The sequence below is a fragment of the Cololabis saira genome, chromosome 2 (assembly GCF_033807715.1).
Source record: "Cololabis saira isolate AMF1-May2022 chromosome 2, fColSai1.1, whole genome shotgun sequence".
Lineage (NCBI taxonomy): Eukaryota > Metazoa > Chordata > Actinopteri > Beloniformes > Belonidae > Cololabis > Cololabis saira.
This window is the reverse complement of record NC_084588.1, coordinates 54,509,088-54,524,276: the sequence shown is the minus strand read 5'-3', so window position 1 is coordinate 54,524,276 and position 15,189 is coordinate 54,509,088. Positions and strand designations below refer to the sequence as shown.

At 46.2% G+C, this 15,189-nt stretch overlaps 2 protein-coding genes across 2 annotated transcripts in view; one reads left to right on the top strand and one right to left on the bottom strand.

Annotated features, from left to right (window-relative positions):
* Window positions 1–15,189, top strand: part of LOC133418390 (NACHT, LRR and PYD domains-containing protein 4-like) — a 398,000-nt gene that overhangs the window by 324,742 nt on the left and 58,069 nt on the right. The gene's annotated exons all lie outside the window — the stretch shown is intronic.
* On the bottom strand, window positions 1,304–11,437 carry LOC133418409 (NACHT, LRR and PYD domains-containing protein 3-like). The gene is made up of 5 exons (XM_061707084.1): window positions 11,260–11,437; window positions 5,138–5,263; window positions 4,333–4,411; window positions 3,776–3,983; window positions 1,304–3,325 (listed from the first exon to the last, which is right to left on the bottom strand). Exons 2-5 carry the CDS (start codon window positions 5,218–5,220, stop codon window positions 1,368–1,370), a joined length of 2,328 nt encoding a protein of 775 aa, XP_061563068.1. The 5' UTR covers window positions 5,221–5,263; window positions 11,260–11,437; the 3' UTR covers window positions 1,304–1,367.

Here is a 15,189-nt window from a genome sequence, read left to right as displayed (position 1 = left end):
GGGGCGTGGCTTTGGACGGAGCGCTGACGGGAGGAGGGGGAGGGGGCGGGGCTTAGAGGAGGTGCCACTTTCAAATCTTGCTAGCTCTCCAAAATCAGGGACTATACCTTTAAGGCTATAGAGAGTTTCAGCATCCCTCTACCAGACAAAACACCAGAAACACTCTACAGAAGAGTATCATTTTTTTCACACAGTCATTTGCCGAGGCGAACATCAGCAGGTCATTTCCTGTTGCCTCCATGGAGAAGTAACTTAAAACAGAAGAATCACAGAGCGATGGTGGTGTGGAGGGAATTACCAGACCTTTGGACTATAGATAATATGATAAGCTTTAAGAAGAAGCTCAAATTATTTTTGTTTAATCAGGAGAATAAAATGGACTGTTATGAATTGAGCTATTAATCTGTTTATTGTGTTGACACTGTTTCCTTTTCCTCTATTTCTTTTTTGTTTGTAGTTTTGCTGAAGGGGGTGTTAAAATGTGAACAGCACATGATTGTTTGTTCTATCTCGCACTGTCCAGTGTTGTCCAAAATGGAAAATATTTTTTATTCTTTTTAAATTGAGCCATTCATTAGATTTTTCTTAATATTTTGTTTGAGAGTGTGATGAGAAAATGTAAATCCTGACTTTCAAAAGAGGAAATATAGAGTCATATTGCCATTGTGCTGATTATCATGTTGTTTTTTACTTTTAGGAGGTGTCCTAGTGTCTGTTGTCTCTGAGTTGTGAGCATTATGTTTATGTATTTTAATTAATGATAATGTTGTAATTAAGCTGATGATTCTGATGAGACCCCAGAGAAACTGCTGTGAAAGGTCAGCAGCTAACGGGGATCTAATAAAACAACCAAACAAACTGTTCTAAAGGTCAACGGTTGAACACTTGGTGGATTCTGACCTGAGAGACTCCAGGTGACAGTGTGGACTCTCCAGTCCAGGACACAGCTGCTTCAGTCCAGAATCCTGCAGGTCGTTGTTGCTCAGGTCCAGTTCTGTCAGACTGGAGGACTGAGAGCTGAGAACTGAGGACAGAAGTGGACAGATGTCCTCTGAGAGGTGACAGCCACTCAGTCTGCAGAGGAAATTAAAGCGAGATCATGAGGTCATTTAAAAGTTGATTATGTCATTTAACAAAGAAATAAATGATATATTATCAATGAATTCTGATTATTTCAACTAATAATCATTAAGTATTGATAATAGTGATCGCTGCATTTCTCTTCTCTACATGTAAAGTTTCCTGAGATGTATCATTGAGGAGAACTGGTCCCAAATGAACCTGAACTTAGTTGAACAGTGAATTTAACTGGTTTCCTCCAAGAACACATGTGATTGTAACTAAAACAGATGTGTCCGTGTTCGTCCTTACACAACTTTCTTGGAGGCTTTGACCACCGGCAGCAGCCTCCGTAGAGCCTCCTCTGAAGCTGAGAACTTCTTCAGGTCAAACACCTCCAGATCTTCTTCTGATGACAGTAAGATGAAGACCAGAGCCGACCACTGAGCAGGAGACAGTTCATCTCTGGAGAGAAGTCCAGACCACAGGGACCTTTGGACCTCCTTCACCAGAGACTGATTGTTCAGTTCATTCAGACAGTGGAACAGGTTGATGCTTCTCTCTGCAGACAGGTCCTCACTGATCTTCTCCTTGATGTATTTGATAGTTTTCTGTGAACTTCTTTGGTTTGATGTCATCAGACCTCGTAGGAGGTTCTGATTGGTCTCCAGTGAAAGACCCAGGAGGAAGCGCAGGAACAAGTCCAGGTGTCCGTTTGGACTCTGTAAGGTCGTGTCCACAGCTGTCTGATAGAAGCGAGTCTCTTTATCTTCATCATCTTCATCTTCATCATCATATTCTTCATCTTCATAATTTTCAAATTCATCTTCATCTTCATCCTCAACTTCATCTGCTTCATCTTCATCATCTTCATCATCTTCAAATTCATCCTCATCTTCATCTTCATATTCATCTTCATCCTCTTCCTGAACTTCTCGTGTTTCAGATGTGAGAGAGGTTGTCTGATCTCCCAGCAGGTTGACTCCAGACTTGATGAAGGTCTGATGGACATGAAGAGCAGCCAGAAACTCCTGAACACTCAGATGGATGAAGCAGAAGACCTGGTCCTGGTACAGGCTGCTCTCCTCTCTAAAGATCTGGGTGAACACTCCTGAGTACACTGAAGCCTCTCTGACATCGATGCCACACTCTCTCAGGTCTGGTTCGTAGAAGATCAGGTTTCCTTTCTGCAGCTGCTCAAAAGCCAGTTTTCCCAGAGACTCCACCATCTTCCTGCTCTCTGGACTCCAGTGTTGATCTGTCTCAGCTCCTCCATCATACTTGACCTTCTTCAGTTTGGCCTGGACCACCAGGAAGTGGATATACATCTCAGTCAGGGTCTTGGGCAGCTCCCCTCCCTCTCTGGTTTCCAGGACTTTCTCCAGAACGTTCTCCAGGACCGTAGCAGTGATCCAGCAGAAGACTGGGATGTGGCACATGATGTGGAGGCTCCGTGATGTCTTGATGTGGGAGATGATCCTGCTGGTCTGCTCCTCTTCTCTGAACCTCTTCCTGAAGTATTCCTCCTTCTGTGGGTCAGTGAACCCTCTGACTTCTGTCACCATGTCAACACAGTAAGGAGGGATCTGATTGGCTGCTGCGGGTCGTGTGGTGATCCAGAGACGAGCAGAAGGAAGCAGGCTCCCCCTGATGAGGTTTGTCAGCAGCACGTCCACTGAGGTGGACCTTCTGGGATCACTGATGATTGTAGAGTTGTGGAAGTCCAGAGGAAGTCGACTCTCATCCAGACCGTCAAAGATGAACACGACCTGGAACTCTTCAAAGCTGCATATTCCTTTGGTTTCAGAGAAGAACAGATGAACTAGTTCCACCAAGCTGAACTTCTCCTCTCTCAGCACATTCAGCTCTCTGAAGGTGAATGGAAACATGAACTGGATGTCCTGGTTGGTTCTGCCTTCAGCCCAGTCCAGACTGAACTTCTGTGTTAGGACTGTTTTCCCGATGCCGGCCACTCCCTTCGTCATCACCATTCTGATTGGTTCATCTCTTCCAGGTGGGGGTTTAAAGATGTCTTCCTGTCTGATGGCTGTTTCTGCTCCGTCTGGTTTCCTGGAAGCTGCTTCAATCTGTCTGACTTCATGTTCTTCATTGACATCTCCGGTCCCTCCCTCTGTGATGTAGAGCTCCGTGTAGATCTGCTCCAGAAGGGTTGTCTTTCCTGCTTTAATGATCCCCTCAAACACATGCTGGTGCTTCTTCTGCAGCTGAACTTTGAGTTTGGATTGACAAACGGCAGGGACGGTCTCTAAATAAAGATGAAATAAAGAAAACCACTTAGTGATTAAAACCAGCCCACAACAAGTTCTACTTCCTCTAAAGAATCAACATTTCAACATTCACTGATCAGCGGTTCAATGAGGAGTATTGAAGCGTTTTCCTCCCAAAACCTCTCCGATCAATCAGAGGAACAACAACAGAGTTTCCTCTACGATTCACTTCAGACACACAAGTTGTGTTTGTTTTGTGTTTACTGGAACCGAATATTGAATCCACACGGTTCAACTATTTAGAATAAAACTTTTATTTACTGGGATAGTAATGGCCCTATTAATGAAATGTTCCTAACAGAAGATGAGCTGAGTTCCTCCACCTTCCAGTGGGTTTAATATTGTGTCTGATCTGTGAATGTTGGTCATCTACTGAGACATTGGGTGTGGTTTATCCAGCAGCTCAGATGTTCAGAGAAACGTCTTACTGCTCTGCAGGAGGTCAGCCAGCTTCTCCTGCTTCCTCCTCCTCAAGAACTTCACTGTGATCTTCACGAGTGTCTCTCTGATGCTCTTCTGCTCTTCATCTTCATCCTCCTCCAGACTCTCTGAGGATTCTGGGTAATCTGGACTCAGAACCTCCTGGATCTTCTTCAGCTCGTCCTTCACAAACATGACGATGTCGTCCTCCAGCAGCTGGAACAGAAGACCACATGAAGGACACAACCAGACTGAAACCACGGAGACAAACATCAGGTCCATGATGGACAGACTGACAGTCCGCTGGTCTCCAGAGACCAGCATGGAGACAAACATCAGGTCCATGATGGACAGACTGACAGTCCACTGGTCTCCAGAGACCAGCATGGAGACAAACATCAGGTCCATGATGGACAGACTGACAGTCCACTGGTCTCCAGAGACCAGCATGGAGACAAACATCAGGTCCATGATGGACAGACTGACAGTCCACTGGTTTCCAGAGACCAGCATGCAGATGGACATCAGGACAACAGATGGAGACAGTTGTTGTTCATGGACAGACCTGAAAGACGGAGTCCAGCTGGGTCTGATGCTGCTGGACAGACGGACCACTGGGGGACTCTGAGATCTGCTGGTCCACTCTGTGGAGGAATCAGGAAGAACTAGGTCACATGATATCTGAAGGTCCATGGAGTCATGTTAGGATGAGGACAGTCCACCAGAGGACTTCCTGTCATGTTTAAGGTTCTCTGGTCCTCCTGAGACTGAGAACGTCCACGTCTTTCTCCCAGTACCAGCTCTCAATCTGGTGGTACAAGAAGGTCCAGCAAGTGTCCACAAAGACCAGCTTCTCAACAGATCAATGATCACATGGTTCCAGGAACCATCTGTCCTCCTGCATCCAGCAACACCGTCCACCTGAGGAGAACTTCCTCCCTAAATGATTTTGCAACCACAGCAGAAAGATGCCCCCTGCTGGACAAACCGCTGAACTACAGTCACTCAGAAGAGACTCCAACACCCCCTTTATAGTCTGCTGTGTTTCTGGAAACATCAACAACCATCTAAGAATGGCAGCAAAACAGAGAAATGTTCACTTTAAACATGTTACCATGGAAACATTTCAGTCTCAGTTACATTTTTCAGAAACAACTTTTACAAATAACTCACCCCTCTGAAGGAAAACCAGGAGACTCTTTAAAACTGACAATGAAATCCTTTGATCTGTCACTCTTCAAGGACACACAGCTGGGACCAGGTTCAGGTCCAGGTCCAGATCCAGGTCGTCTCCTGTAATAAAGGTGTTTGGTGACGTGAGGGCTGAACTCTGATGTGCAGAAGAGTCATGGACAGTTAGATCATCTCACCTCTCTTCTTCTCTCTCAGGTTTTCCCCTCGGGGAGGTTTTGGAGGGAAGGACTCCCTCCTCTCTGTCCTCACACTGATCCATGCTGCTGGATTCACATCAGCTCACACACACCTTCTACTTTCATCTGCAGAGGAAACACATGTCATGGTAGATGTACAGCGAGCAGCTCTGACTGATCTTCTCTTCAGCTTCATGTCCGACAGCAGTGAGGAAGCTGCTGCACTTCTACTATCCGACCACTAGATGGAGACATGGAGCTGCAGCTCAGCTCACACCCTCAACCCACATTTACACTTAATTTAATCACACGTTTGCTCTTAGTTTCTGTCTCCAGGACAGATCATCATGGACTCTTAATTACTGAAACACCTTAGACCCTGGTGAGTCCAGAAGGCTGTGGTTGCAGTTCCTCCACTGACCACTAGAGGCGGAAACAGCGAGTTCATTTCCCACGAACTCCGTCAGTCCAACTTTACAGCAGAAAGAAACATATTTACAGTCTGGTTCTGGTTCTGGTCTAAATCTTTAACTGGGTCCATCCTCCATAAAATGGAGCCAGAACATCCGGTGATTGGACCATGTGGTATTATTGTATGTTGATTACCAATATGGTTTATTTCTATGGGAGTTCTTGAGACATGTTACCATGAGGGGGCGCTGTGGCGCCAGGCTGTATTTGTATTCACTGAGTTGGCTGCCGAAGAAGAGTTTAATAAACAGAGTTCTTACTGCACAGTTGGTCTGGAGATAATTACTGCTTCAATGCTGGTTTAAGAACACAACATGGTGTCAGAAGTGAACAAGTAACAAGCAGAGGTCCACCTGGAAGGGAAAAGAGGAGTTTGGTGAGCAAGGCAAATGAGTGACGGAGAAGACGAGCACAGTGGGGAAGGAGCTAGCAGGATGGCTAACACACCCAGCGCGACATTCAGCATTCAGCCACCAGAGCCCTTCGACTTTTCCAAGCCGCACGAGTGGACAAAATGGATAAGGTGATTTGAAAGATTTCGTCAAGCAAGTAACTTATCTGCAAGTTCTGAAGAAAACCAAGTGAATAATTTGATTTACTGTATGGGAGATGAAGCAGATGATGTTCTGAGAGGCTTGAAGCTTAGTGATGCAGACCAGCACCAGTACACTAAAGTAAGAGATGGCTTCCAGTCATTCTTCATAGTGAAAAAGAACATTGTATATGAACGTGCGCGTTTTAATATGCGTAAGCAGGAACCAAATGAGACTGTCGATGCATTTGTCACTGCTCTGTATGCATTAGCAGAGCACTGCAATTATGGGACATTGCATGATGAGCTGATCAGAGACAGGATTGTGGTTGGACTGTCTGACACACGACTCTCAGAACGCATGCAGATGGAAAAAGACTTGGACTTGGAAAAAGCCATTTACATTGCAAGGCAATCAGAGGAAATCAAAAAGCAGCAAAACACACTGAGATGTGAAGCCAGTGGTGTAAAACAGATGGATGTGTGCTCTGTGGACAGAGTATTTAAAGGCAGACAGCAAAAGGAAAAGCTAAAATTCAACAAGTTTAAATATAATGAAGCAAAGACACGCAGCAGTCAGAGCAGAAACCAAAAAGGCTCCCAGTGCTACAAATGTGGTGGCACACCTCACCCAAAACACGAGTGCCCTGCCAATGAGGCTAAATGCCATTCCTGTGGGAAAAAGGGTCACTACCAGCGTGTGTGCCGTGCAGGAAAAGCTGTACACGGTATAGAGGAAGAGGAGGAAAGTTTCTTTCTGGGCTCTGTGACGTCAGATGTCAATACATGGACTGCTGACATAGACATAATGGACAAAAATATCACGTTTAAACTTGATACTGGAGCAGATGTCACCGCTGTGTCACAGACAGAATTTAACAACCTCTTTTCTAACACACAGCAGCCTGATCTCCAAAGGCCAGAAAAACCTTTGTTTGGCCCAGGACGGATTCCTCTGGATGTGTCGGGGTTCGCCAGACTGATGTTAAAGAAAGGAGCCAAGCAGACCATGGAGAAGGTCTATGTGGTCAAAAACCTGAGCACGCCTTTGCTTGGGTTGCCAGCCATTAAAGCCCTTAGCTTGCTCATCCGTGTCGACATTATAGACATGGAAACTGTCAAGACAACGTACCCTAAGCTGTGCAGCGGGCTAGGCAGGCTGCAACAACCTTACACCATCAAGCTCAAGCCAGATGCTGTGCCGTATTCTGTAAAAACCCCTAGGAGGATTCCATTACCTCTGGTGGGCGAAGTTAAAAAAGAGCTCCAGCGCATGGAAGCTCTGGGCGTTATCAGCCGGGTAGAGGAGCCGACAGACTGGTGTGCCGGCATGGTGGTCGTGCCTAAAAAGGACAGTAAAAAGGTGCGGTTATGTGTGGATCTGACCGGCCTAAATGAGTATGTGTGCCGTGAAAAGTACATTCTGCCATCAGTGGAACAGAGCCTGGGAACGCTTACTGGAGCTCAAGTGTTCAGCAAATTGGATGCCAACATGGGGTTCTGGCAGATTCCACTAACAGAGGAATCAGCCAAATACACTACTTTCATAACACCCTTCGGGCGGTTCCACTTTAACCGTCTTCCATTTGGCATCGCCTCTGCGCCTGAACATTTCCAGTGCAGGATGGCGGAAATCACAGAGGGGCTCGAAGGTGTAGTCTGCCACATCGATGATCTGTTGGTGTGGGGGCGGGACCAGGAAGTGCATGATGCTCGACTTCATGCCGTGCTACAAAGACTGGAAAAAGCAGGCATCACACTGAATGTGGACAAGTGTGAACTCTCCAAGAGCGAGGTCGTCTTCCTGGGCCATATCATCACAACTGCAGGCATCCGCCCTGACCCAAGAAAGACAGAGGCCATCACAGACATGACAGAGCCCACAAATGTGAGTGAGTTAAGGAGTTTTCTCGGTATGGTCAACCAGCTGGGAAAGTTTATTCCCCAGTTGGCGGAAAAAGATAAACCACTCCGTGACCTCCTCTCTAAGAAAAACTGCTGGGTCTGGGATGTAGACCAGGCAGCAGCATTTGCAGCGCTAAAGAAAGCTCTATCCTCTCCACCTGTGCTAGCCATGTACGACCCAGGCAGAGACACCAAAGTATCTGCTGATGCATCATCATATGGCTTGGGGGGCGTTCTTCTCCAGAGGTGGGAGGAAGAATGGAAGCCCGTGGCTTATGCATCTCGGTCGCTCACTCCAACCGAGCAACGATACGCACAGGTAGAGAAGGAGGCCCTGGGCCTCACATGGGCCTGTGAACGGTTCCGGGATTTCCTCATAGGAAAGCATTTTTTACTGGAGACCGATCATAAACCCCTTCTCAGCCTGCTTGGAGCCCAAGCATTGGATCTCTTGCCACCGAGAATACAGCGCTTCAGGATGAGGCTGATGCGCTACTCCATACTCCATACTCCATCGAGCATGTACCGAAAAAGTCACTGTGGACAGCAGACACACTGTCACGCTCACCTGTGAAATCATGCATGTCCAATGATGAGCAGGAGCTGATGGAGAGCACCAACATTTATGTGGACTGTGTTATTGAAAGTCTACCCGTCAGCTCATCATACATAGAAATCCTGAAAGAGCAGCTAAAGGCCGACAGTGTCTGCGCACGCATCATGACACTGTGCACAGAAGGATGGCCAGCACATGCAACACGGGAACCAGTGCTGAAAAACTACAGGCCAGAGCGAGCTACACTCACGGTGAAGGACGGCTTACTGCTGAAAGACACACGGCTCGTAATACCTTCAGCAATGAGGAATGACATTCTCGCTAAGTTACATGAGGGACACCTTGGTGTAGTGAAGTGTAAAGCACGCGCACGTCAGTCGGTGTGGTGGCCGGGACTCAGCCAGCAAGTAAATGAAATGGTGCTCAACTGCAGGACATGCATACAGGAGCGACATAATCCCAAAGAGCCACTTATGCCGTCAGAGTGCCCTGAAAGACCATGGCAAAAGTTGGGGACAGACCTGTTTGTTCTGGGGAGTAAAACATACTTACTTGTTGTCGATTACTTTTCCAGATATGTGGAGATTGCATACTTATCTTGCACCAGGTCCACTGACATCATCGTTCATTTGAAGTCAATCTTCGCTCGCCATGGCATCCCAGAGGTCCTGATGTCGGATAACGGGCCGCAGTTTTCTGGGCAAGTTTTCACTTCTTTTGCAACTTTATATGGTTTCAGGCACGTCACAAGCAGCCCGGGATTTCCGCAGAGTAATGGAGAAGAAGAACGGGCGGTCCAGACTGTGAAAAATCTCCTGAAGAAATCAGCAGACCCCTATCTGGCTCTACTCTCTTATAGGGCCACACCTCTCCAGAGTGGGTACAGTCCGGCTCAGCTCCTCATGGGCCGACGTCTTCGCACTACGGTGCCGACTCTTCCCTCTCAGCTGGATCCTGCACTGCCTGACAGTGTCACGTTCACCAGGAAAGAAAAGGAGAAAGAGTTGGCAGATGCTGGAAACTACAACAGGCGTCACCGTGCCCAAGCCCTCAGTGACTTGTCACCAGGACAGCGGGTATGGGTAACCAACGCGAAGTTATCTGGAACTGTACTCCAGCACCACACTACTCCGAGGTCATACTTGGTGGGTTTACCACAGGGGGTGGTGAGACGAAACCGTCAGCACCTAATACCTCTACACTCACCTACACAAAACAGAGGTTCATCACCGCCGCAGCAGATGCCAGAGTCATCTCCAACACAGGCATCCGGGTCACCTGCTATGTTACCCCAAGTCTCACCTGCAGGGACTCCTACTCCCAGAACTAGGTCTGGGAGAGCCATCGTTAAACCTAGTAGGCTTAATTTGTAAACTGACATGCACAGAAAATATAAAACCTGAAATAAGAATATATTGAGAAAAAAAGAAACCTCTATTTTATTGTATGTTATGGACATTTATGTTACTGTTATTTTGGGTAGTTTTGAGCACTTTAAGTTAATGCTGGAGAATGTAAGAAACAGTAATTGTTTGATTACATTAGATTGAATAACCACTACAAAGTCTATGTTTACAGGTTCTTCTGTTCAAGATTTAGACAGGAACAGACCTTTCTTCAAAAGAGGCAGAATAATCCTCTAAGGTCTGATGAGACAAAGGTAGTCTACCCTTTGTTCTCTAGAAAGGGGAGATGTGGTATTATTGTATGTTGATTACCAATATGGTTTATTTCTATGGGAGTTCTTGAGACATGTTACCATGAGGGGGCGCTGTGGCGCCAGGCTGTATTTGTATTCACTGAGTTGGCTGCCGAAGAAGAGTTTAATAAACAGAGTTCTTACTGCACAGTTGGTCTGGAGATAATTACTGCTTCAATGCTGGTTTAAGAAAACAACAGACCAGAGACCAGGAGGAGTTTCTGATCACGTTCACTTCCTCCTTTTAGGCCTGAACCTGAACTTGGACCGTTAGTTTCCACATATCTCTGATCTATTCGGGCCGGCAGCTCTTTCTTCCCCCACAAACACAATAATGATCTGATACTGAGCTCCTTCTCGGTCTCCGCGTCTCCGCTCCGCGGGTTCAGGGTGTCGGACAGCGGGAGAGCAGCGGCTCAATCTCCGCCTCCTCCACACGGACGGAGACGGTAAAGCTGCTTCAGTCACCAGTACCAGCTGGTCCTGCTGACTGACTGCAGTCCAGCAGCCGTCATTCGTACTTATATATTCTTATTCGTACCTTTGTGATCAAATCAGCCGCTCCTAAATTTCATGTGCGCTCCTATTTCAGCCTTTGAACGAATGAACGCGGCTCAGAAACAGAAAGATATGAAGTTCTGAGTTTGACATAATGCAGATATTTTTTTTCATATACCCAAACTTCCACCGTAATATTTACACACTCTTACTGTAAAAGGAAAGGATGAAACACTTTTCTTTTAAGATCTAAACTTCAAACACCTTACTTTTCTAAAAAGGCCAGTCTCCTTTTTCGCTTAAGGTTCTGTGTTGCAGAGACTATAAAAATAAATTCTCCCATAATTTCAACCAATGCCTCATACAGCCCTCTTCACAACTAGAATCACTACAGGCACAGTGAATATAATTTTACTGTACAAATATTGAAATATGAATGTGTAAACACGACCATCATCTACCTGAACTGCTGCTCGTTCACCGACTCCGCTCCAACATCTGGACGCGTCGAACCGTCGGCTCCTTCTCCTTCAGTTCCAGCTGGGACTCCGTTAACGGGAATTATCTTTTGTCCACAAACGGAGCTGCTGGAGTTTAAAAACTGCTCCGATCGCCTTCACACGGAGCCCCACACCCAGAAACCCGTCCAGGAGGAAGTAAAAGTAAACTTGACTAAAGTATCTGCGACACAAACAGGTTTGACAGGTCTGACGAGGAAAAGCAGCGACCGAGACTCTGAAAACCAGCCCGACACAAGCAGCCCAAAACCACAACATAGAACATTAAGAAAGAACGATATTAGTTGGTGAATTGACCTGAATGTATTTATTTCTGCTGTTAATGAATTAACTTAACCTGTTGTTTACTTATAACCTCCAACAGTGTGTTAATCACTATTTCAACTTAAATATCTTCCTCATAAAACAACTGAATTAAACTCAATGAATTTATATAATATAATATAATATAATATAATATAATATAATATAATATAATATAATATAATATTATATAATATTATATAATATAATACTATATAATAGAATAGAATAGAATAGAATAGACTTTATTGTCATTGTGCTCAGGTTGCAACGAGATTGGTTAGGATGTTCCCACCAAAGTGCAAAGGAAGCAATCAAAATAAGAGGAATAAATAAGTATAAAAAGCACAGTATAAAAACATAAAAACAATTAAAGCTGCAAGCAGCGATGAACGGGCCCTCGCACTCAGGGCCACCGCCCCCCATTAGCATATCAGAAATGACACCACCCACGACTTCCTATGTCAAACCATTCAAAAGTTATAGCAGAAAAAAGGGACAACCAATCAGAAGAAGGGGCGGGGCTAATTCAGGCCAATGAAGGTCAAGGACTCCATACAGAATCTGATGACACCACCCACGACTCTCTATGTCAAACCATTCCAAAGTTATAGCAGAAAATCGGGACAACCAATCAGAAGAAGGGGCGGGGCTAATTAAGGCCAACAAAGCTTAAGAACTCATTACAGAGTCCCATAATACCACCCACGACTTCCTATGTCAAACCATTCAAAAGTTATAGCAGAAAAAAGGGACAACCAATCAGAAGAAGGGGCGGGGCTAATTCAGCCCAATGAAGGTCAAGGACTCCATAAAGAATCTGATGACACCCCCCACGACTCTCTATGTCAAACCATTCCAAAGTTATAGCAGAAAATCGGGACAACCAATCAGAAGAAGGGGCGGGGCTAATTAAGGCCAACGAAGCTTAAGAACTCATTACAGAGTCCCATGACACCACCCACGACTTCCTATGTCAAACCATTCAAAAGTTATAGCAGAAAAAAGGGACAACCAATCAGAAGAAGGGGTGGGGCTAATTCAGGCCAATGAAGGTCAAGGACTCCATACAGAGTCCCATGACACCACCCACAACTTCCTATGTCAAACCATTCAAAAGTTATGGCAGAGAAAAGTATTCTAGGGGGCGCTGTTGAGCCGTTAGGCCATGCCCATTAATGCAAACCGTGAAATATCAAATTTATCGCCAAGTCTGTCTTGCATGCAAAATTTGGTGACTTTTGGAGAACTATCAAATATGGACCAATCAGATTTCAAAATGGCCGACTTCCTGTTCGGTTTCGGCCATGGCTCCAAGAGACTTTTCTTTAAGCTGTGCCATGATACAGGTGTATAGCGATTTTGGTGCATGTACGTCAAACCGTATTGTGGGGCTTGAGGCACAAAGTTTTCCGGGGGGCGCTGTTGAGCCATTTTGCCACGCCCATTAATGCAAACCATGAAATATCACATTTATCGCCAGTCCTGGCTTGCGTGCCAAATTTGGTGCCTTTTGGGGAACTATCAAATATGGACCAATCAGATGAAGGGGGGGTGCGCTTGTTGGCGTCTAGCGTCGCCACGGTAACACTTTTGAAAGAGAAAAGTAATGCGTGTAGTCGCAGGATGGAGACGCACATTTTGATGTATAACACATCTGGGTTCACGATACGGTTCGGGCCGTATTAATTCTCGAAGGAATGGCATATATTGCTCCAAAATTACGCGATTAATTCAGAGTGTTCAAAATGGCCGACTTCCTGTTCGGTTTCGGCCGTGGCGCCAAGAGACTTTTCTTTAAGTTGCGACATGATACAGGTGTGTAGTGATTTTCGTTCATGTACGTCAAACCGTATTGAGGGGCTTGAGGCGCAAAGTTTTTTCTGTCTGAACCAATCAGATGAAGGGTGGGCGCGCCTTTCGGCGTCTAGCGTCGCCACGGTAACGCTTTTGAAAGAGAAAAGTAATGCGTGGTGTCGGAGGATAGAGACGCACATTTTGATGTATAACACACCTGGGTGCACGTTACGGTTCGGGCCGTATTAACTGCCGAAGGAAGGCATAAATTTCGCCAAAATGACACGATTAATTCAAAATGGCCGACTTCCTGTTCGGTTTCTCGACATGACGCCCAGAGACTTTTCTTTAAGTTGGGCCATGATACAGGTGTGTACCGATTTTCGTGCATGTACGACAAACCGCATTGTGGGGCTTGAGGCACAAAGTTTTCCGGGGGGCGCTGTTGAGCCATTTTGCCACGCCCATTAATGTAAACCATTAAATATCAAATTTTTCGCCAGGCCTGACTTGCATGCAAAATTTGGTGACTTTTTGGGCACGTTTAGGGGGGCAAAAAGGCCTTCCTTTTGTCAGAAAAATAATACAAAGAATTCCTACAGATACAATAGGGCCTTCGCACTGAAGGTGCTCGGGCCCTAATAAAAACAATGAATGGATAAAGTGCAACAAACTGTGACCCAAAGACCACTCCCACATCATTCAGAAAATACACCTGTTCTGTGTTTTTGAGTCTGTTCATCCGCTGCTTCAGGACTCTGGACCTCCTGCCGGAGCAGCAGGTCAAAAAGACTGTACCCGGGATGAGATGGGTCCTGCAAGATCCTTCTAGCCCTTTTCAGCCCCTGAGAGTCTGCAATGTCATTTAGGGAGGGCAGGGGGCGGCCGACGATCTTCTGTGCCGCTTTTATGACCCCCTGCAGAGCTGTCTTGTCCTTCACAGTGAGGCCGGCATACCACACTGTGATGCCAAGAGTCAGCACACTCTCCACTGCTGACCGGTAGAAGCACCGCATGAGCTCGGGCTGCATGTTCCACTTCCTGAGCAATCTCAGGAAATGCAGTCTCTGCTGGGCTTTGCTGACCACCGCTGCTGTGTTGGTGTGCCATGCCAGGTCATCAGACACATGGACTCCCAGGAACCTGAAGGAGGAAACTCTGTCCACACTCACCCTGTTGATCTGCAGCGGGACGTGGTCAGCTCTCTTCTTCCTCCAGTCCATCACCATCTCCTTGGTTTTGCTGGTGTTCAGCAAGAGGTTGTTCGCTGAACACCAGGTCACCAGTCTCTGGACCTCCTCCCTGTACGCTGTCTCGTCTCCGCCAGAGATGAGACCCACCACTGTTGTGTCATCGGCGAACTTGACGATGATGAACAGAAATCCCGGTTCCAAATTCAGCACTGGCCCAGAACCAGAACTAGCCCTGGAACCGGTTTGGTGGAAAAGGGTATGAGTGTGGTGAAATACCAGGAGTGGACTCAACTACAATCCACCCGGGACAGAAACTGTGATTGCAGCTGGAAACTTCCTTCAAGTTTAGTCTCCACAGGACTGGAGACAACTTTCCTGGACGTGGACACGAGAGGACGACTGAGGACAAACTGAGGAGACGACGATACGGATGGAAACCAAAGAACCCAGAACTGTGGAGGCCCAGAAGGGACGAAGATGAAATAAATACATGAATAATCAATTAAATGTGAGTTCATATAATTCTAAAACATATACATTTAATTCAGTCTGTATTTCATTGTTTCATGGATCGTGTCTT